At 35.9% G+C, this 23,828-nt stretch overlaps 1 protein-coding gene across 4 annotated transcripts in view; it reads right to left on the minus strand.

The window, feature by feature from the left end:
- Nucleotides 1–23,828, minus strand: part of PPP2R5C (protein phosphatase 2 regulatory subunit B'gamma) — an 80,322-nt gene that overhangs the window by 14,284 nt on the left and 42,210 nt on the right. For 3 of the 4 annotated variants that reach the window (XM_042799084.1, XM_042799086.1, XM_009974195.3), the window contains 7 exons: nucleotides 17,665–17,864; nucleotides 9,756–9,866; nucleotides 9,049–9,141; nucleotides 8,824–8,954; nucleotides 6,616–6,675; nucleotides 3,557–3,665; nucleotides 742–795 (listed from right to left, as the gene is read on the minus strand). In XM_042799084.1, coding sequence (XP_042655018.1) covers nucleotides 742–795; nucleotides 3,557–3,665; nucleotides 6,616–6,675; nucleotides 8,824–8,954; nucleotides 9,049–9,141; nucleotides 9,756–9,866; nucleotides 17,665–17,864 — 758 coding nt within the window. The remainder of the gene's footprint in view (nucleotides 1–741; nucleotides 796–3,556; nucleotides 3,666–6,615; nucleotides 6,676–8,823; nucleotides 8,955–9,048; nucleotides 9,142–9,755; nucleotides 9,867–17,664; nucleotides 17,865–23,828) is intronic. The other variant, XM_042799085.1, reaches the window with a different exon arrangement.

Genomic DNA, 23,828 nt, shown 5'->3' on the forward strand with positions numbered 1-23,828 from the left:
GATTTCAAGATCTCATATAGCAGAAATGATAGCATGTCTGAGATTTAATATCTTAACAAATACTAAAAGCTCCAAGTAGAAGAGTTCTTGCTCAGCTGCGTACTTCATTTGTTTCAAGAATCCCAGTTTCCATTCTACAATGGCAATGTTTATAATCTAATAATGTGCACTTTTATTACTTGGCAATTAAACGTATTAGTTCTTACCTACTTAATACTGGGTGCAATGAGGCAAAACACTATATACTATCAAGGACAAAATATTCATCTGTGCAATTATGTGCAGCCAGTCCAAAGTGTGGTTTTGTCTATGGTCCAAACTTGGTAGACACGAACAAGATCTGACTCAAAAGCCTTGAATCAACAGGCAGCTCTGAGCCAGAAATCTGTGTTCTATCATAACACCAGTCTCTCAGCAGAGCACAGTTCAGGCAAGCTAATTTCTGACTAAACTGCTGCTGGATCAATCATCTTGTACCCAGACAGCCAGGATAAAATAAGCAGAATAAACTCTGGTCTGTTTGTAAGATGTATGCTCTTACTGGTGTTTCAATTAATTTTGGACATTCTAACTAATGGTTGGAAAAACTGAATTTGATAGATCAAAATGGTTAAATATTTGACCCTTCGTAATAAAAGCAATTAGGCATCAATACTTTGTTCCCCAAACCTCACTGAACAGCCTACAGGTTAAAGAGAGACTAATATTCAAAAATAGATAATAATAGCGAGATAAACTTACTGGTTCTGTAAGCGTGCTGTCCTTTTCTAAAAATTGAACTACACAGTACGCCAGCTACAGTAAAAGAAAAAGATTTTTATTAATGGTCACTGTGAAAACAAACACACTTTGAAATCACTAGCATAAGTGAAGAACACTACTGAATTCAAATAAAAACACAGCAGTTGCTCTGTGACTTTACAAAAGTTATTTGGCAGACAGTTTAAGCAACGAAGGGATAAATATGCTTCACCAATTTTTCCCAACCTTCTCAAGTCTGTCCTCACCTTTTCCTGGGTTACAGTCCAGGCAAACACGTAAGTTGGTATTTTCTTTTTAGTCTAGTATTTTGCATTTCAGCATACTCTGTCTTTTCAAACATAGGACTTAAAAATCTCAATGTTGTCCTCTAAGGTGCTTTCCACTTGTTAACATTTTGGTGTTCCATGCTGATTTAATAAGTATTTTATATTTCACAGCCTAAGTTAGTTAAAAATGTATTGAACAGTTGTAAATCTTAGTATTTTCTATGTATGACAACTAACGATAACTATGCATATCAATGTAAAGCTGATGCAAGCTGAGGCTGAGTTACAGTATTTGTCAACTTTAGTTCTGAGAATGAGATGGTCTACCTGTGTCTGAACACTGACCTATTACATCCCTTTCACTCGATTGGCCAATAGTCTGTCCTGGTTTGGGCTGAAATAGAGTTAATATTCCTTTTCAGGGACTAGATGAGTGCTGTGTTTTGGATTTAGCTTTGGTTTCAGTATGAGAAGAATGCTGATAGCACACTGATGTTTTCAGCTGCTACCGAGACTTCAAGGACTCTCCGACTCCCCATGTCCTGCCCGTGTGCCAGGGCACAGGGAGCAGGGAGGGAGCACGGCCAGAGCACCAGACCCTAACTGGCCAGTGAAATATTCCATATCATGGAACGTCATGCTCACTGTATAGAGGAGGGGTGGTTGGGAAGGAGCTCTCTCTCTCACTTCTGGGACTGTGATTGCGGGATCTTGGTATCTCGGGGTCGCTGGCTGGGAACGGGCTGGGGATTGGTCAGCGGGTGGGGAGCAATTACATTGTGCATTGCCTGTTTATATTTTCTATTACTGCCATTGTTCTCGTTTTATTGCCACTATTAAACTGTTCCTATCTCAGCCTGTGAGTCTCCCTTTACCCCTCCAATCCCCTCTCCCATTCCCAGGTCAGCAGGGGAAGGGTGGGCGAGCGCCTGCGGTGGTTGGCTGCCGACCAGGCTCAAACCACGACACAGCCCCCGAGTAAATAGGAGGATCACTGCACACCTCATGAACTGCTTAACCATCTTCCTAATGTCTCTCCATTTCTGGAATTTCAGCTGATGAGCCCAATTCCTTTCCTGTTTTTGATGATTGTTACCAAGAATGTCCCCTAGGTAACCTGAGGGCTGCACGAAGATGATTACATCTAGTGTTCTCTTCTATTTTAAAGTAAATTTGAATTGAATATAGAAATTAGCTTTCTTCATGTATATCTGGATTTGGCAGCAAATCCTCCTGAATATCTGCCACTGTTTCAATGTGAATTTTTGTGGTTTTAGTCTGGCGTTTCACACACTAAACTCATTTGAAGTGCTTTCCCATTTCATACAGTAGGACATGTAAGAGAGGCACCCCTATGTCTCTATCTTCTTGTTACTGATAGTAATGAGGAATGCAAATCATCTGAAGGTTTTGGAGAATTAGCTTGTGAATTAAGGGGAATAGATAAAGATCAATCCATCTCAGGTAGGCAGAAGAAAGGGTGGCAATCACAGATGTCTGCACTAGTTGAGATTATAAGAAAGGTCTGATTGGCCACACTCCAACAGGTTACGTTCACAGCATTAGGAAAAAAAAAATAATCAAAAAAATCTTTTGAAATTGGAGCCACTCTAGCCTACTACTTCAACAGGAACTGATGTGAGCCCCAGTAGGCGAGATCCAAAACAAATGCTTATAAGCATCTCTAATTGCTAGAGAATTGTAATTATACAGATGGTGTTCTTAAAAATACAAGTTGTTAGTAATTTTATTTGAAGAAACGGTACTTAAAACTTGGAGTACTTGAACTTATATGGAGAATGTTAAACTTCCAAATTAAAAAAAACAAAGTTGTGTAACAAGCTCTCATGGAGAAAATTCCAGCATATCACAATAATACTGTGTTTTCTCTAACATTGTATGATTTCCTACTCCTCTAGGAATTCCGAATGGAACTTAACTCAGCACAGAAAAGATACAGCTGGTTTAAAAGCATAATACAACTCAGATGCTCTTTTTTTTTCTGTGTACTTCTAAAAATGTCTATTGAATTAAATAAAGATGTCCTAGTAAACGCCCAATTCCTTTCAAAACATCAACAGTTGTAAGAAACTGAATTCAGCTGAAACTCTCTGTGTAGTTTAGGAAAAAACTATTTATAGATTACATTAATTAAAACCATACTTTGCTGCAATTTTAGTATGTCTAAACATTACAGACAAGAACAAGATAAACAAAAAATTACGTGGGTGGATAAACATCAAGAACTCCCACATTAATCAACTACTTAATGGTTTTCATCTATAAATACTACAGTGCTTTTAAAAAAAAGTGATTTATTTATACATACCCCTTTTAATCTTCCCCCCCCACCCCAGCAAGCAAATCATTATAGGTACATGTATGAAATAATTTTCTCAAGGCCAGTTAGCAGGGAAGTGTTGGAGCTTAGAACAGAATCCACATCAGAATGACTAGAGTCCCCCTGACCTCACTAGGCAAACTTACTTCAAAATTTGCATGAAAAACACAAAAAAACCCCAACTTACCTGTGGATGGTAGACACTGAGTGATTTCACTTTGTGCAACGGTAACAAAACCTTCAATAGGAATATTTTGTGCTCTTCTTTTAATGGTAAGGCAAATCCATTAATTATGCTGCCAGGGAAAGAAATTAAAAAAAAAAAAATAAATCAGCAATTACACAAAATCTGTAGTACTGTATGGGCTATACCAAACTCCTTATTTTCAGTGTTTGGGCTGCCTTTTTTTTTTTTTTTTTTTTTTGAGATCACCTGGAGAACATGATGCAATAGGAAAATTTACAAATTAAGCATGCATCAGAGACTATTTAATTTTTGATCCAGCTCTCTAAAGATTACAAATTAACAGAACGATCAAACCAACTTCTGCTCATCCATCACACAAGTCTTTCATAGGTCCCAAATTCTTCTACCAAGCAACATATATGACTATACCTACACTTCAGATTCCAACTTTCACTATGAACTATTCACTATCATCAAATCTTTCAATACATATTTCTCCCAACTTCTGAATGGAATTAAAGAATGAACCAGAGACTGAATGTAGAAGAGATCCATCCAGGACAGCTGACAAGTCAAAACGTGGTTTCTACTAAAATATTACTATTTCTGCAAGACCCTAGCATATCATCCCAACAGCATCTCAGCACAACACCCCAGTTACAGGTGTGTGCAGTTGTAGCTCAATAGCCCTTTCACATAAGAACACAGTATTAGAACAGTGTCTTGTGTTCACTCACTTTGCCAGCATTAACATCAATTAAAACATCCAGAATCCTATTGCTCGTTTACTATTTAAAATCTTATTTTATTCATTCTAATGCTTTTCACTAACAAGGGCAGAAGGCATCCAGGCAAAAGGAACCTGACAAACTTATCTTAAAAAAAAACACATTACAAAAAAAAAAAAAAATCAAAGTTACATATATTTGAGATCTCAGAAATCAGATGATGTCCCAGAATTAAAGCTTACTAAGTAGCACCTGATCACCCTTGCTGCACATGCTGGAAGTAACTTTCACTACTTATAAATGCACAACTGTTTTGAGAATAGGAGGTTATTCTTCCTAAAGTCTCTCAGTGCATAATATCAAAACCCCATTTCTACATCGACGTTCTTGCCACAGCTTCCACATACTTGACAAGTATAAATTAATTTAATTAAAAAAAAAAAAAGTTTCTCCAAGATGTTTTAAGGGTTGTTAGTCACAAAGAGAACAGAATTGCAGGGTAAGTTTGGCTTCGATTGAGAGTGAAGAAATTCTGTATCCTGTCAAGAGATGATTGTCAGAAAAAACACATAACCACATTAGTAGTTCCTGATGGAAGCATTTGTTTGTCCAGTATTATATAGCACTTAGCAAAGGAAAAGAATGAAATCCAGTACTTCACCATGAAATTCAATTCCTCTTTACTTCTGACAAGTCAAAACGCAGGAACCCAGCTAAAAAAAGCGTTACTCATAAGAAGCTCTACGTCAACAACATGCTGTGTTAAACTCCTTAATGGATTGAAATAATAGCCAAAACAGAACAGCTACAGCTCGGAAGTCTTGTTTAGTTACTAGAAACTTTGATTTGGAAGCCTGAGGAATAACAAAAAAAAAAAAACAAACAAAAAACCAAACAAAAAAACGAAACAAAAACAAACAAGCAAAAAACCCCAAACAAAACACCCAAACCCCAAGAATGCTAATCTAACAAAACCAAGAATGAAAAAGCTGGTAACTTAAGGAACACTTTTGAAGATTTATCTCCATATTTTATTATTTAAGCTTTATACAGTCTTTAGTATATCGTGGTGAGTGTTACTTGATTACATTATGTTGAAGTAATGGTGGGTATGTAACTCCTTTAATCATTGAACATGTAATTGTAAAACTAAAGAACTATTCGGAGCAGACATGTAGATCTAGAACATTTTAAGACATCTTTCTAATTCCAACAGCATTCTGGGTTGCATTAGGAACAGCAATGCCAGCAGGTTGAAGGAAGTGATCCTTCATCTCTGCTCAGCCCTGGTGAGATGCATCTGGAACGCTGGGGTCCAGTTTTGGGGTCCCCAGGACAAGAAGAATGTGGACATACTGAAGGGAGGCCAGTAAAGTGCCACAAAGATAATGAAGGAACTAGAACACCCGACACACAAAGAAAGACTGAGAAAGCTGTTTAGCCTGTATAAGGCTCAGGGAGATCTCACACACGTGTACAAATACCCGAGGGGATGGTGTGAAGAAAGAATCAGACTCTTCTCAGTGATGCTCAGTGAAAGGGCAAGAGGCACTGGGTGCAAATTGAAAATACAGAAAACCTTAAACTTAAGAAAAAAAAAATTTATTGTGCGCACGGTCAAATGTGGGAACCCACTGACCAGAGAGGTTGTGGAGTCTCCGTCCTTGGAGATATTCAAAGCCCAACTAGCCACAATCTTAAGTGACCTGCTCTCACTAACCTATTATTTTTATGTGCAAAGATATGCAAGCACCATAAAGTAAACCCAACTAAGCTTTTGCAGTGTATTAATGTACTAAAAAAACCCCCAACCAAACAACAAAAGCTTGCATACGGATTAGAGAAATGAGTTGACTAAAACTATGCTAGTTTTGAAGAGGCTATCAGCTTTAACTTGTAGTTTCAAGGGCTTTCAGATGCACCAAAGTTTGCAAAATAATGGGATTAACAAAAGAAGGTTTCTTAAGTTTCACAACCTGTGCTTCCTTTGTTTACCTGCTATGCATTTAGTGATGTCAGAAGTTCTGAATAAATTTCAACAGATGTTATTTGTAGTTGCTCTATAATTAATTACAAGGATCCTAAACTAGGAAATAAGACCTAAAAATTAGGATTTAAAAAATTATCACATCCCAAAATGTTGACAACAAGGTTCAAGTTTTTATTGTGCTTCCACAATTTTACACAAAACTTATGCTCTTCATTACAGCTTTGACACATTATATGAAGCTATTTTAATCTTGTCTCAAAGCAATCTGTAATCCCCAACTTGATTTTTAGAGTCTACTCTAAGGACCAAGTGAGTTTAATTCAACAAAACCTACCACTTACCTTCCCAGTATTTCCAGTAATTCTGCTATGCCATTGTGATGTTCTGTTTCATAAATAAACCTAAATAAATGAAAAGTTTTACTCAGTTACTGCTGAAGAGATACATACATCTAACACCAAGATTCCCACCTAACATTACAGGTAGCCTTGACCTCCCAGGTTTTAGTCACTCAGTAAAAAAGAAAACAGAAATACATAATGGAGAAGCAGCTTTGTGGAAACGTAAATCAATAGCACATCAAGCTGCTTTCAACCTTCACTCTTGCTCTTTTCCTCACACATTTAACAAAGCAGCATGCACTTGAGATTTTTCCAATACTCATATTCTATGCCGTTTTAATAATGCAAAACTGAACACAAACAACGCTTTAAATATTAAAATAACACAAGAGCATCTGGCATAATCAAATACCATGACTCAACCTTGTATAGCACAAGGTGTTCAGTTACTACTTATGGATCGAAAAAGCTCTCTGGCATTACAGACTTCTGTGCATATAAAAGGCTCTGTAATAAACAGAGGAAGTCAAATATTCTTGAATGTTCTTTTGATAGAGCACTGTAATTTACTACACAATCATTTTCCACCCTTATTCCAAATCGCCTGAGTGTAAATTTATTGAGAAAGTTCTATGCAAAACTTCAGGTATTTTGCAAATCATTATAAAAAGTTGCACTTATGAGAAAATAATTCCACTCATTAGAAAGTATTTTTTTTATTTGAAAATTTGTCATAGACTGACATATTAACAGTTACTTTTAATCCAGAATATTTGATGTGATTGTTTTTTTTTCCCTTAAAGACCCTTTCCAAACAATTTGGGACAACAATTCCAAACAAAACTAAAGACAATGATACAAAATGCTTTGGACTGAGTTAACAGGAGCATAAAGGTTTAATAATTCTAAAAGAAACCAAAACCAAAAATACAGTAGAAAAAAAATAAGATTAATGCACCATCAGGGCAGAATTCATGTGATTCTGGTCAGTGACTAAAAGACAAGTAAAGATCACACATTTCTTAGGTCACCACAGTAACAAACCAACAACTTGTAGGAAACAGTATAAGAAAATTAAATATTTTGAAAAATTCTACACACACTTTAAAAGCTTATCATGCACAATCCACTAATTCAAGACAGAGGTTGAAACAACTTTCCTCCCTGGTGCTCATATCCAGGAACACTAGTTTAGCTCCTAAATATTATACAACTAAGTGTGTTTTTTTGTTTAATTCCCCCCCACAACACACACTTGGTATAGGAAAGGTAAATCTCTACAATGCAAATTACATAATCTCCCATATACATTTCAGATTAAAAACATGTGTTTATACAAACTATTACAAAGTTGATCTAATGACCAAAACATTTCTTAGTCTTTCAAAAGCCTCGCACCAGAACTATCTGTGTTTGAAGACTTTGCTTCCATTACGCCTGAAAGTCCAAGCAGCAGCAAATAAAAACAGTGCTTAGAAGCATATTATAATATGCTGTGATGCTGTTGTATCATCTGGTTCATGTATTTTGTAAAATTATGCATTTTAGAATTATTAATAAAGCCTATATGTGGGGAAAAAAATGTACATCTTTGTTCCAAAGATACACCTGTACCTTTTCCTTAGGACGTATTGGCTCTTAACAAGTCCAGTCAAGAGCAGCTGTCTGCAGGACAACGAAGGCTTACTAGCTATTTTAAAGTAGCCCCTCTGTATCTCTTCTAAAGCCTTACTTCTTATAATAGACAGGGAAGATAAGTTCCCTCTACAGTTGGTACTGCTGGATGCGATTCATGACAAGTATATGGCAGCTTTTTGCTATTTTCTTAGAGGTAGCATCACATATTCATTTTGGGATGAAAGCAACAGTGGTAGACAAAAAGGGAAGCCTGATGGAAGGTGTGTAAAACTGATATACAACATAATTATTTGTAGAAAAGAGAAGCATACCAAAACTAGAAGACTAGAAAAAAGGCACCACAGTCTTGCAGTCACACTTGACATAATGGCAGTAAAAACACACTTCTAAAGACCTTTGGTAATACAGTGGATTAATTTTTCATATTTATGCTGTTTTGTATCTGGTATTATTGTTAGATGTAAATATTTGGTATAAAATTACTAAGAATTCAAAAACTGTTAGCAGTGTCAAAGTATTTTTAGTTGTATATCTGACTACATGCACCATAATACAAAGATACTGACATACCTATAAAATATATTATTAATTTGCTTCCGAATGTAAGCTCTTAGGCCTAAGAATTTCCCATATATTCTGTGAAGAGTTGTTTTAAGAAAATCTCTTTCACGAGGATCTTCACTGTCAAAGAGCTCTAAAAGCTGCAAAGATGGAAAAGAAGAGATGCAATTTACTTGAATAATGCATTGTAAAGTAATTTAGAGCTTCAAGTTAGAAATTCTTTTTTTACCTCACCTGTAATACAAACTTCTGATCAATATATTTCTTAGCTATATTAGGTTGAAAATCTGGAGATTCTAAAAACCTTAAGAAAAATTCATAAACAAGCTGAAAAAAACCCAAAAAAAGTAGTATTAGTCTTTTAAACAAGGAATCATTTTATAAGTAGCATATTGCCAAAATTACTAATTAGTTGCTTAGAACTGCACTGTATTTTTATTCATATTTATTCATATAACACACAGTAAAAGCTTTGCTCTTGCTTTCCTGACAAAGTATAAGAACTTAAGGTTCTTTAAACTGCACTGAAATTCTGCTGAGCTCCATCACGAGATTTTACTCAAATGATACACAGTAATCTAATATTCATCATGCCTAGAAGTATGTGTTTTGAAAATTCTGTTCTCCTCTGCCTGTCACTGTACCTCTGAAAGTTAGAGCTGTGCCAGAGTCGGATCAAAGCATTCATAGTGACAAACAGAGGCTCATTTAAAATCACAGCAGTTACATCTGTACCGCAAGAAACAACAAGTCTTTAACCTATAATACAATAACTGAATTTTTAAAAAATATTATCAGTTTAAATTTCAGAAATATATTTTAAATATTGTAGAGAATGTAATTGACTTGAGATAAACATAACCTAAACAATTTTGAGTCAATAAACCATGGCTTCATCTTCAAAATTCTGTTAGACTGACAGCCTAGTCTTCACTAAATACCTGTAGATGAGGCCATGCAGCTTCTAAGGTTGGTTCATCTTCCTCTGGATCAAATTCTGCTCCCGTTGGATTGGAAGATGGTGGTAATGTTCGAAACATATTAACTGCAAACTGAAATCACATGTGGCTTTAAGAACTCTGAAACAAGTGACTGATTAAAAAGAGACTTCAAAGATGGTTTTGACCAATAATTCTTTACATGGTTTAATCAATATTTGCAAAAATACAAGCTATATAATGCAGTAGTTTAAAGAAGTATGAATGTACCTTATCACTTAAAGATTTCTAACTTGAAGAACACTTTTCCATGCAGTACTCTTTAAAGCACAAACCTACTGCTAAGAAATGTTTTATGAGGATATTGCTCTGATCTCTTTACATACACATTATAAAAGCACAAGCAGATGTGTATAAAATATTTACACAAACCTCTTTTTATATATATACTTTACAAGGCCTTGCAACAACCTGCAAAAGTGGAAGTCTGAAGCAGAGATGCAAAACAAAGATTACCCACAACTGTTCTCTAAAATATTATCAGTTGCATTTCATACCATGGGTACACACACATGAAAACACTTCAAAACCAAATTCCTCCCCCTCCTCTCTGTGATATTTCTCTTAAACCATATCCATCTACCTGACATCATGGGGGGCACTGAGCAGGGAGAAATGCACATCCTAATCCTTTAATCTTTCACTTCATCTGAATTCTCAACCCCCTGAAAACTGGTTAGCATCCTCATGGAAGTGGAGAAGACTACAAAGTTTAATTGCTTTTCAAATTGTTGATATATACACAGCTAAATTATTTTTGTGTTTCCAAGTGCTTGCCTAGACACACATTCGTACTATGTATGAACTGAAGTAGTACTCTTCATAAATACTTTTAATATAAGGAGATTTTCAAAGTCCCTAATACAAAAACCCCATTCCCTGTCATATGGACAGAAAACTTCCATGAGGTCCTGTTCTCGGCAAAACCACCTGATCACTAAATGCATGTAGCTTGATTTAAAAAAAAAAAAAATTATTAGAAATAATCACATTTATATCAATTTGTGTGATGCATATAACCACAAATGCAAAGCAAAACACGTTTGTTGGCTAAAAAAAAGTCTTCCATAATTTTGGGGATAAATTTAGCATGCATTCAAGAGTAACCTTACCCAGAATGATGCAAAGATTTAAAAGTTCTTCAGTATCCTAAATTTTCCACCTGTAATGACAGCTAGCAAAACCAGCTGGCTTTTGTGGATAAGAAATGAACAACTAGCTAGTGATTCAAACTGTTGTTCTCACACCCTGAGGAGTTAAGGATTAAAATTTTACTGAGCAAGCTGAAGGGAACACGTTTCTGTACATGCTAGTAAGAAAACCTGAGAAAGCCTTTACCTGTATATGCAAGACAGCTATGGCTGTCAGTACTGAAAAAAGACTAATTCCTCAACTCCACTTGTAATCCAGAGTTTAGGTAGGGCAGCAGTCAACCAAATTGCTGAGCAAGCAGAAAAACGTGATCTATTTAGCCCGACACAGTGCAACCGAGAGACCTTCTTGCTCTATTTTGTTGCTTACTCATTATGAAACCAGTACCAATCAGTCTAAACTTATTTTTGTACAGAATTAAAAAAAAATTAATTCAAATTAGTATATGGTCCCAAACCGCCTCCACTACTTCAAAATGATCCTTTGAGACAAATGCCTTCGTCTCTCAGCAGCTTGAACACATTGCAGAAACAATGAGAAGACTGCCAAAATAAAAACAGTGGTGTACTGTCCTAACCCTTCATAGCAATTGAGTATACTAGTCTCCATAAGGAAATTGTCTTTGAGTCTATTCCTTCTTACAACACTAAAGTAAATTCTGCTTTCCAATACACAGATCATTTTGTGCTTTATAAAAATACTAAACTATTTAAATTAGTTTTGGTAAACATTTGCTCACAATGAGAATAGTGCTTATGCTGAATGGAGAGCTATATCCTGCACAAAACTGATCTATCAAATCAGCTGCAGTTGGCTGAACAGCATAAGGCTTCAGCATAAGGCATACATATACTCCGTTCTAAATATGTACCACAAGTACTGGTAAAAGTTAACCTATACATTGATCCTGATATTCTACTGCTGTAACAGATTGGAGGCATCTGCGAGTACTTAAAGGAAAACCTGAGAATACCTTTCCTAAATCTGGCAAAGAAAGAGACAACAGGGCAAAGAAGCTGATTTGCCAGGAAAAAGAAAATTGTTTGCAAAAGGCTACATCACCAAGAGCAGCAGAAACATTTACAGAGCCTTTTCAAGAAAATCAATACTTGTCTCAGCAAGCATGCCAGTTCAGGGCATTTCCAGGACCAGCTTGAAAAAAAAAAAAAAAAAAAATTATTCCATTGCAACTTGCACTGAACTGAACGTCATAGTCGAGGTTGTGAAAGAACGTTTTATTTCATCAGCTGCAAAGTTCCTACGCTTTCAACAACTGTATATTACAGCTCAATTTAATGAAAAAACCCTAAACCCTAAAAGTTTACTTACAATGTAGATATTCAGAATGCAAGGCCTACTCCAATAGCACATTTAAAATCTATTCTTTATGCTACAATTTCAGTCTTAATTGTGTTCAAATTCCATCACACAATCACATTTTATTATTTTCTCAGGTCTTAATGAGGGATTTTTTTGGTTGGTTGGTCGTGGTTTGGTTTTTTTTTTGTCCTTGTTTTTCTAAATAGCATCAAAGCTTTCTTGTTGATTGTTTGAAGATTACTTGAAAGCTCTGAAAGATTAAGCTGTCTCAGTTTAAAGATGCTACTTTGCAGAGGAATGCATTCCACTCATCTTTGGTGGGATTCTGGGGAAAGCAGCAGAATGATGCTTCCCTCTTCACATTGTGACTGCTCATTAACACCTCTGTTCACAGTTCAAGATAATGCTGTGAATTACCTATTAACTGGTAGGGGTAAGGAGCACATGTACATGCTGTCCTGCCATCTCACATCAGACAGATGGCAGAGCAGACAGTGGGAGGCAGTATCAAACTGCATCAGCTAAATCTCCAAGACTTACATCATATTCCCACGAAGGAAAAGTCATCCTGATGCTCTATTTTTCTTCAGAATATTCCTTCATTTCAGCAGCTGAGATATAGGTCTGATATATGAGAATAATTACTATATCAGAGAATTAGAAGTAAAGCTAAAATATCTTTATGTTCCCATTTTTAAAAGCATGGACATCAAGCAACTAACAACTTCCAATCTTTGTTTTAAAAAAATGCAGTGGAAAATTTACAATAATCAATGATTTTCCAAGAAAATGAACCCAGGAAGACTAGACTTGAAATTTAAAACTTGCTAAGGGTGTTAAGCAAATGGCAGAATAATCAGCTTTTTCTAGATGAGCAAGTCTCAGGCTATTGCTAGAAAGAAGAAAAGCTGGATCATATAAGTTGTTAGGTACAATGTTTTATGTTTTTTATTTTTGAGATATCAGAATGGAAATCACTAAAACCCAAAACCAGAACAGTTTGTTCCACGAGCAGTGGAACCAATGAAGCCTGATTTGATCTGTTTTGTCTTTTATATCCTTGATCAACAGAACACAAACCTGCTCAAATTAATCTGCAGCATCTCTCAGTGAAGGCACAAACCTAAAACTCTTGTCTATTAAGCCACTAAAATTTAGGAAAATTTACAATTAATTACTATCAGTAAGAGATATACCCTTCTGTCACATGGCTGATCCTTTTCCTAACTTCCCAGTCTTTTGACCAAAAGACAAGCTGCAAAGCCTGATTTCCACTAAGGCCAATTTCCCACAAAAGTACTGAATAAACATAGCATCACTTCAACACATCCCCTCCCCAACAAACCCCCACAAGCCTCCCCCCAGATTTATGAAATTTAAGTCTTTATGAAAACTGGGCTAGTGTGCCAAAACTCTCTGTGCTGTCAGCACTGACAGTACTTGAATCCAAAGGACATAATCTAGGAGGATGGGAAAACAAAAAAGTAAAAACAAACCACCTGCATTTTCACCGCTCCACGGGTACATTTGCTGTAGTGGTACTCTGTTTTTCTGGTGGTCCATTTTGTGTAACACTAGAGAGTATTTTCAGGCAAGTAAGCATCAAAGATATCATTACACATTTTCTCCTTTCTGCTGAGCAGCCTAAGTGAAGCCTGACACGAACAGCTCTGAATGACAAACTATAATGTGAAAGTCTGCACTGTCTATACTCACGTGAACAAAGCCATCCTAATAGCTGAACAGAGCCACAACACTTCTATTCACAATAACAAATCTTATTCTAGACCAAAGATCACAGTAAAAAACAAAATAGCACCTGCAAAACTCCCAAAATCAACAACAAAAAAAATCAGCCTCCCATGGGTATAACTGAGTATGCAATTTAATTTTCATAATTCATGGAAAGTTGCAGTGAAAACTGCTTCAGTTGCTGAATAAAACTAGATCTGGTTCTATAGATTATAAATTTTTAAAAAATACTATTAGACTATGTGCTTCACAAAAATGTTAATTTACCATCCACAACTACTTCATCATCATTATCAAGGAAATTATTCTGGAAGCTAGAGACAAAACCAAGCCATATTTATACATGCTTTTGATCTACTTTCTCAGAGCACTACAACCCTAGGCCTACACATCCAGTACTGCCTTAGCCTTGTCTCTGCTCTCCTCAATACCCTCTGGCTGGCTAGCGGGGGAAGTGAATATTCATACTGATGTTCACTTTCACAGTCCCTCTTAAAACAGATACAACCCAGATATTGTCCATCATTCCCCGAGGTGGAAGCAGCATTAATTTGGGGGTCTGTGTGCTACATAGCTAGCAATTCTCACAAAGTTCTGTAAGACTAGTATCCTAAAGTGTCTGTGCTTCTCAAAGTGATGCACAACAGAACATTCTCATAAAGCCCTGTTTTTTTTCAAAAGCCAAGCTAGGAAAAAAAAAAAAGCACAGATTCTTTTTAAATAGGAATCAGTAACAGAGGCTTTTGATGACAAAAACCTTATCAATACATTTACAAGACTTATTCAGACATCTGACTATATGTCTTAGATTTTTGAGAAGAGGTAAATTCCTGCTCTGAGGCTAATCAATCCAACTGTACTATATTATATCTGAGAAACTGAATTTGTTATACAAGCGTTTAATGAAAACATTTTCTTTCCCATCACATCTTTGCTTAGAAATGTGAAAAGAATTTGAAGGACATGTCAGCTGGCTTTTTGAGGAAGAAAGGGAAGAAGCTCTTGCATTCTCTCTGAAGAATAATATTAAATCCATTTTAGAAATTAGTTTCTCTCATATATTTTGAAAAGGAGACTTATGCTTGACATTAAATAATTGAACTAAGCCACTGGATGAATACATAGCTTAAAGACAAGACCTTACCAGAAATTAGCCCAGGAGACTCAAAGCAAAAAAAGTAGGGTGAGGGTGGGGTGGCTGGGTATGACATGAGCTCCAGAATGATAACGAATATAGAAGAACTAGGTAAGATAGGTAAGAACTAGATAAGATTCTCTTGTCATAAAGAATATTTGAAGCTATTGAAAAGGAAACATATTATTAAACAGGTAATTCATGAAATTCATTGCCCTAAGTATTTGCTCTAATTAGTGTTAACAAAACCAAACAAAAATTAGACAGAGACATATATATGTGCGCATGTATATCTACACATACTCATATGTAAATTAGTAGCCTCCAAATTGTGAAGATGAACAGAATGGCACAGTGAAGTTCTAATTTCTATGCCAACTACCAACTTGACAAGCTTTCCAAACCAAGAACCACTGTCAAATCCAAGTATTTCTTGATCACTCTCATAATTCCACTGAAAACACTATTCCTTATTAATATAATTCAGTGGCAGTAGCAGCACACAACTTATCAATGCCTCCTGGAAAAGTCTTAAAGCACACAAAACCCATTACATTTATTCTTCCTTAAAAATCCACACAACCAACTCAAATCTACTGCTAGAATTCAGCAAAAGTACACCCCAATCTACACATCCATGCCTGAAAGAAAGAAGCTGATAATACTACTGCAAGAGGAATGTAGTTGTTTCAGAACAGATGACCAAAAGAAAATTGTGCCATAGAAGCAGCCTAAAAAAACTTATCTGAATTTAACCCCAAAATACTAGTCCAGGTGCCTTCACTGATAGCATTTACTCAAGTGTTGTATAAGTCCCATACAAGGAAACCCTATGCCCTTTAGAACCTTGCACATAAAAACCATCTATTTCACTGAAACAACTGTCAAGCAGATGCTGTGTGCTCCCAGCAAAAACACTGGCAATTAAGATAGCAGCCAAATTCTGCACCAAGATTTATTAAACTGACTGGAGTGAAGAATTTATTACCATTAGTTGCATCTGAAACCAAAGAAAGTACACATTCTCTTCAGTCAAATGTATTCTGGCCACAACTGTTTGATAGAGGAAGATAATGCAAGCACGAGGCAAAAGTTATGACATTATGGGCAGTTAAGACTTTTTACACGAAGCAAACACTAATGTCTGACACATTCAAGAGCTCACCATGAATTCCATTTTATCTAAATGAAGTCTCAGCAAGCTTATTCTCTTTCATAACTCCCCCTTCATCAGTGTCAAGTATTTCAAAACAAGTATTTCAAAACAAGCAATCAATTAGCAAAAACCAGAGATAAAAGCAAGCTATCAAGACATGGGAAAAGCCATGATCCCACATCTCCTCATTAACCATCCTCAATGCTCTGTGTTCGACATCGAGTTATACATAACCCTCCTATACTCAGAAGTTCTCATGAAAATAACTTTTTTATCAGTAAACACTTATGACTGAATTAGATAACAAGCAATCTTCAGAATAAGCAACATCTTTCATACTATAAATCCTTAGAATCTTTGAAGAAGCTTCAAAGTCTCTGATTTGTAGGAGGACCCCAAACTTTGACTGAGTTCATATTTACGTTAAAGATGCACTGTTTTCTCATCCCACTAAAAATTCACCTCGAGCTATAAAGTCTTGGGAAAAACCATCATGTCACACATGGTCAAGTGTTTCTTGGGAGGCTTCTAGTCAGAAATTTCAAAAGATGTTTTCTGTTCTCAGTGCATTGCACAAAACAGCTACAGACCTCCACCCAACTGCCACTCTGGGCAACCGGTGTCTAGTCACCACAAGGAGAGCTGAATGATTCTCCTGTAGTTTCATGGTCACCTCCTCCTCTGGAATGGACTTCAGCACAACAGAAGAATAAGGCAGGTCTAGCTGGCTAGGATTTGGATAGTGAGAAGGGAGAAATAATGAAAGTCTGAATGGTTCACATAAGCTTGTTCCAGCAGAACTCTCATCTGCCATCCTGTGTAGTGATGAAGTCCGACTCTCACCTCTGAATACAGAATAAAATCAATTGCTGGTACTGAATGGGATTTGCATAAAATGAACTGTCAATTTTGCACAGGTGATCTTAATTCTAATATTCTGAGCTGGTTTTTTTTTTCCAAATTTTCAGTTTTGCAATCTATATTTTTTTTTTAAACAGCTAAATGTATTTCACTTTCCTCTTGATTTTTATAAACATCTATTCCAAAAAAAGATTTGCAGGTGGAGAAAAGCAACCTTTTTTTAAAATTAAAAATACAAGATTTAATTTTTACCAACAGTAATTTATTTCTGCTTCACATGTCTGTCTAGTTTGTCTCACAAAGAAGAGGAATCAATACCATCAATGGCATTTAAAAGCACTGCTATATTACCATTTTGCAGATGTGGAAACATAGTTATTATTTTTTTAAGGTTTCTTAAGATGAATTGATGCAGCTGAAGAAACAACTGTGAATTTAAAAAACTCAAAATAGTTCTCATTGTTAAAATCACTTACCATATGTACTACTTCAGGGTAAATAGGTTCTGTAATCACATTGCGATTGTGTGTGATATATTCTACCATTTCACTTAAAGCTGCTCGTTTTACTTCCTTCCACTTTAGGTCACTTAGTGGATCAGAAACAAAGTCAAAAAGTACACAACATTGTCGTAACTTCTGGATAAAAAGCTTTTCTTGATCAGCAGGAGGAACATCTGAAAAGTGAAAATAATTGGTTATAAATTATACTGTAGCATATTTTACTCTTGTTCCCAGTTGTACTTCCTGAGACAAAGGCATGGCAGTGTTTAAGACTACAAGCAAACTTTTTGAATCTTCAAACAACTTTCAGGAATATAATGGTCCAGAGTATGATCCCCAGGTAAAGCACACTGTACATGACGTGATTTAACTAAATTGCAACAATGATGCAGTATCTATTTCTTTGCCAGAAATATATACTGCATGGAAAAGATACCTACTTTTAAAAATGCCTGAAGGAATTCCCCAAATAGCTCAGTTTGTGTAAAGAATATTACATCACATTTGCAGAAATACTGTTTTTAATATTTGAGATAAATGGGTGGCTTCAGTTTCAGGATTAGATTTAAGCCAGAACCAGTTTTTAAACCTGGGAGCTGCCACCTCAGAGTCCATTTTTATATGAAGTGCCCCCTATGACACAACAGGCTGCAGTAAACACATCCAGGCACAGAACAACTATTCACAATTTTTTTAAACATCACTAACACAATAAATATTTAAAGAAACCAGAGCAACACACTTGGGATCTTCCAACTATTTGGTCAGTTTGTAACACTAATCTGAATGCTCGTTTCACATGTAGAATAGTTAGACTTGCATTATCAATCTATTCAAGCACTTACAGGAGTCTGTGTGGTTAACTGTGGCCAGCACTGAAAAATTAAACAGCACCGGCCTTCTAGAAGAGACTGTACTTAATCACCAAGATGAATATCAGATATGAAAAAAATAACAGTAAATTTTAAAACAAATTGAGTAAATACTTTGTTTAATATTTACTCATTGATTAATCATCACTCAGATGCAGCTGATAAACTATTTCAATTTCTCTCTACTTATTAAAAATATTTCACAAGCTTCAGATATCCTGAGATCAGACTCCCTCATCTTCAATAACAAATAAGGAGTATTTGTACTCGTTTGGTAACACACTATAATTCACTGTATCGTTGTTACACACACACTTAATCTTTTGAGACAGAAGTTGCCTTGCCTTGCACAGTCTTTGTGCAGTGCTATTTGTGCAGTGGTATTTTCATTGTCTGACAAGGATACCCAGGTTATAAAAAAAATTTAGTTTTTGCCTCTCAATTTTCACTTCCTGTGCTTTACACCTTAATTCTCCTTGCTGATCCTCCATAATTAATTATTTAGCACTTTCACGTAAAGCAAAATTAGATTGCACAGTTCAAACTTCATACGCAGAATTGATAAGCAGGTCAGCCAGCACTACTTTTGCCGTATTTTCCAAAATAAAGAACTGTCAAAACATAAAAAATATACTCACAATGACATAAACCCAGCAATTATAATTTTCAACTAAATCAAGTCTGAATCACCAAGCCCAGTTATAGGTATAGCAGTTTAAATTTAGGTCACTGTTAAAAAAGAACTAGACTTCTATTTATAAACACTCATATGTTGACAAATTAAAATACCTCCTATTGCTAACATTTCAACAGTTACAGAAGTTACACCTTTTAAATTCTACAGAGCTTTAGCCTTGATGCCAGGAAATCCTGCATGTGCTTTATTTTTTGCTTAAGTAATCCCATGAGCAGTTGACTAATGCATGTGAAATTACGGATCATTATACACAGCAAAATCTTGCAGGATCAGAACCTTACTTAGGAAATACTGAAGTAACTGGCCAGAGGTAAAGAAAGCAGTACCATATTTTGACAACAGCAAAAATTCATGTCCAATGAAAATGGTCACAATTACGGCACTAAGCTTAAGACAATAAATGTGAACACTCCACAGAAAGCCTGTGTAAATTAACACCATAACACACTTTATTTTTCTTCACAATGACTTTTTGTTAGATATGAACTTAAGACATTCATAGCACGTTAAAAAACAAAGCAAGACTAGATTGCCTTTGTAAATAGTTCTGCAGTTTACTCCCACTTCTTCCAATTTATGACTTTTAATTTTTCTTAGAGAATCATAAAATGATAAAATTCTCTTAAACACAAACAGCAAGAGCTACCATCAAACAAAGTATTTCAAGTGGTACTAGTGAATACAAGCACACACAACCTAACACATACATGTACAATCTAATAAACGGAATGTCTGACATATCTACAGTCCAGCTGATTAAATACAGGGAGGAGCTCTCCTTTAAGTGCCTGAAAAACTTCTCCTTAAGATAACAAAAGCTAGAGTAGCTCCTCCCTCCCCAAGAGAAGTTGCTTTCAAAAGTACCTCTGTTATAATAAACCTGGAGGACATACTTGGTTTAAAAACAGCTGGCATTTTTTTTTTCTAATGTTACATACACTGAATTGCTCTGAAGATTAATTCCAGAAAAAAAAAAAAAACAAAACACCAAATACCTGTCAAGTAATAGCCCTGAAGAACATATAGAATAAAAATGTAGCATACATGAAAGAAAACATAATCAGTTACAGACTTCAGTGCCACCATGACACCTGGGATATCAAAGACTTCAAGAACTAGAAAGAAGGTACTAAATGACAGGGGTCCCTAAACAGAGCAACAACTCTCTTGAAAGTAAGCTGAAATTCCTGTCCAGCCTTGTGAACAAATTTAAGGTATTTAAAGCCACAAAAGTTTTGTTTCTGAATACTCATGCTTTTGTCTTTTTGGATTAAAAACTATAGCAATTAATAATTTCTCCTGGAAAAAAAAGTATTTAATTGAGTAGTTTGCATACTGGAAGCCAGCCAAATTTATGACCTGAATGTAAAAAGTCTTGGATGTACAAAGTGCTTGGAGTGGTTTCCTTTCCCCAATTATTTGTAAAATGGAAAGTGGTTCAACCTGAAGCATAACAACACAATTTGACTTGGGGATACTGTGCTATGAATACATCACAAAATCCAAGGCCTAAATAGAGACTATAATCATATGGGTAACAGACATACAATTACAGTGATTTACAGTACACTAACCTGAGAGGAAACGTTAAAGCTGTAATTACTACTAATCTCAGAAGTTAAAGACTGACAACTAAGAGGGTCAAGAAACACCCTCATCAAGGCAAGCAACCTTTCTCACCATTTATTCTGAAGTGGCTTAACTATTTTAAGTACCCCAGTCATCCTTGATATTCTAACAGAGACGTTCTTTATACAGACTGAGAACTTCACATATTTCTAAGGAACTGTGTTTTGTTTGTTTGTTTGTTTTCCCCCTTAGGAGTGTTCATCAGCTTTCAAGTGTCTGGACCTCAAATCTCTTGTGGTACTTGTCTGGAGTACTTGCATCAAATCAAGTTCACCCCTACTTTTAAGGCCTGAAAAGATGAGTTCAGTGTGACAGAAGACAGAAGGTGGCTAAGAAGCTGACCTGAGTAGACAAGGCCAGGGTTATTCAAAAGCTACTCCTTACAATTATTATAAAACTGACATTTGAAGCTATTCATTGAGCAATGTATTTTTTTTTTGTTCTTGTTTGTTTTGTTTGTTTGTTTTTTAAGAAAAAACCCCAAACCAAACACCACCCCTCCCAAATCAAGTCAAAACATAACTAAAACCACCCACAGATCCCCCCCTTTATTTGCTAGTCTCTATTTATATAATTTTCACAGAATTTGTTTCTAAATTGCAGCACTAGTATAATCTTAAAACTCAATTCATTCCAAACACTTATCGCTATCAGTAATCATACTCTAAATGAGTACTATTTCCAGTCTTCTACTGGAACAGGAGCATAGTTTCAGAACCGCAAAGAATTTCAGTCTTACATTTGGATTGGATGTCCAGCAATTCCTGACAGATTTACACAAATATTGTAATGGTATCTTTTACACCTGAATCTGCATTATTTATCCTACTGTCCTTTTTGTAGGATAGAAAAATATACTAGAAGTAGTATCAAAGAAGGTAGATAGCATGATAGCAAGGTAAGCCTCTGGGCCTCAGGGATCAGCTTTTCGTCTTGTTCAGGTTTTCCAGAGTTCTTTTCTTCCAATCTCAGAGTAACTGTTAGATCAATTTACATGAACAACCTACTGAGATGCAAGCTCTACCCCTTCTATTTTAAGAGTATTGATACAGAAGGAGCTCCTCAGTTTAATAACTTGAACATCATTTTAGACTGTGGTCTTGCCAATGAGTATAGAATATGTTTCTTTCCACTCTATAATTATGATAAAAGCACAGCTGGTATCAAGACTAACTGTATCAGTACCTCACACCCTGAAAGGCAGTGCTTTCAGTCCACACCTCACTCTGAAGCAGCCAGGGAAAGATCAGGTACTCAGCTACCGGCTGCCTTGGCAGAACACAGATCATCGGTTCTAAAACTTAAAAAACTGACTTCGTATGAAAACCAAGTCCATGAAAGCTTCAGGTATGTCTTCAGCTGTTCTTACTGCGAGTAAAGGTGAATGAGCTCACTGCAAACAGACTGTTCACACCGGTAACGGCCCTCCCACCGTCCTTGCTCGCTTCCCAGCCGCGATGTGGCATCACTCTGCACCCAGGAGCTACCAGCAGACTACAGCACCCTGAGAAACCACCTTTTATTTCTTTTAAGGTACAGCATAGCTAAAGAACTAAAATATAGCTACATTCTAAGAAATCAAGATTTTTCCTGTCTTCATATTAAAACAAATTTTGCCTGGTTTAACAAAATTAGAAATAGAAAAAGTAAAAATAAACCAGAAAATGCTAATGGTCAGTTTTTAAGTGCCTGAACATATGTTCAGTATTGTATGATACATCAATAGTTTTGCATTGTAGGACTGTAGAGAACTTGCTGTTCTCTGGATAACATTTTGTATGTTCCTTCAAATACAAAGTTTAGATTTTCAGTTTTGAATTGTAATTGTGTCATCACTGGGCACTGATGATTGATCCATCCCCTATCTTTTTCACAGAAGCCCATTTTTCCATGACAACCGTGTAATTTAATAGTTGCTGAATGGAGAACAAAAGGCAAGGCTGGGTAAGTAGGTGACCCAGAGATATCACACAACACAGCTGTTTTCTAGTACAGATTGGAACTGAAATAAACCTAGAAGTTTAAAGTTTTTAGGTCATGTCCTAACAGGAAGAACAGTTGATACCATTTCTACCACAAAAGACAATTTGTGGTCAGTAAAACTCACTATGTTACATCATTTTGAAAGCAGAAAACAAGAGACATGGTTGATAATTTGCAGAAAATACATACAGGAGATAAAATTAATGTCCGTTGTGCAAGCACTTTCTTGCTCATACAGAAAGGCTCAGCAGAGGTACCAGTTTTGCTCAGCTGACAGCTCCCCATTTCATTAAAAATAGCTCTTTTTTGTTTAAAACTATCAGATAACCATAGTTACCAACCAGACTATGTATAAACACATCAGTAAAAAAAGTTCCTCTTATTTTAAATGGGCAGCTGGATTTTTTTTTTTTTCAGAGAAACACAGTCATTCAAGTCAAAGAACACACAGACCACCACACAGAGAAGGAGCATGTGCAAAACCAAGGTCACAGAAGAAGACTAATTAAAAGCACATGCTAAAAGTAACTGCTTCCTTAAGACACTGGTGTAGAGCAAAAGCCCAAGGGTGTAAGGTGACTCCTGCTTGCAAGCAGACGATACATCTTATTAAGCGTGTCTGCAAAATGACTGAAGGGCTAGGGTTTTTAATGATATGGAAAAAAAACATTTAACTGTCAACTAGGGTTGACTGTCAATCCAGAACGTATCAAATATTATATTGGTAACATGGTCCCTTCTGCTGGTCAAAAGGAAGTGTTATTGTATTTCAAATATGATGTCCACTGGAAAAGCAAGCAGCATTAAAGCTTTAGTGAAGCTTTGTAATTTGCACTATGTACCATTGTACTTTAACAAGAGAAGTCCAATCTCCTGCAATGTTTTGACAGTACCACAGCAGCATTTTTTCAAAGAATAAGCAGCGTTTAGTATCTTGAGTAAGAGAAATGGAAATT

This window comes from Tyto alba, unplaced genomic scaffold (genome assembly GCF_018691265.1).
Source record: "Tyto alba isolate M040663 unplaced genomic scaffold, T.alba_DEE_v4.0 Super-Scaffold_29, whole genome shotgun sequence".
NCBI lineage: Eukaryota > Metazoa > Chordata > Aves > Strigiformes > Tytonidae > Tyto > Tyto alba.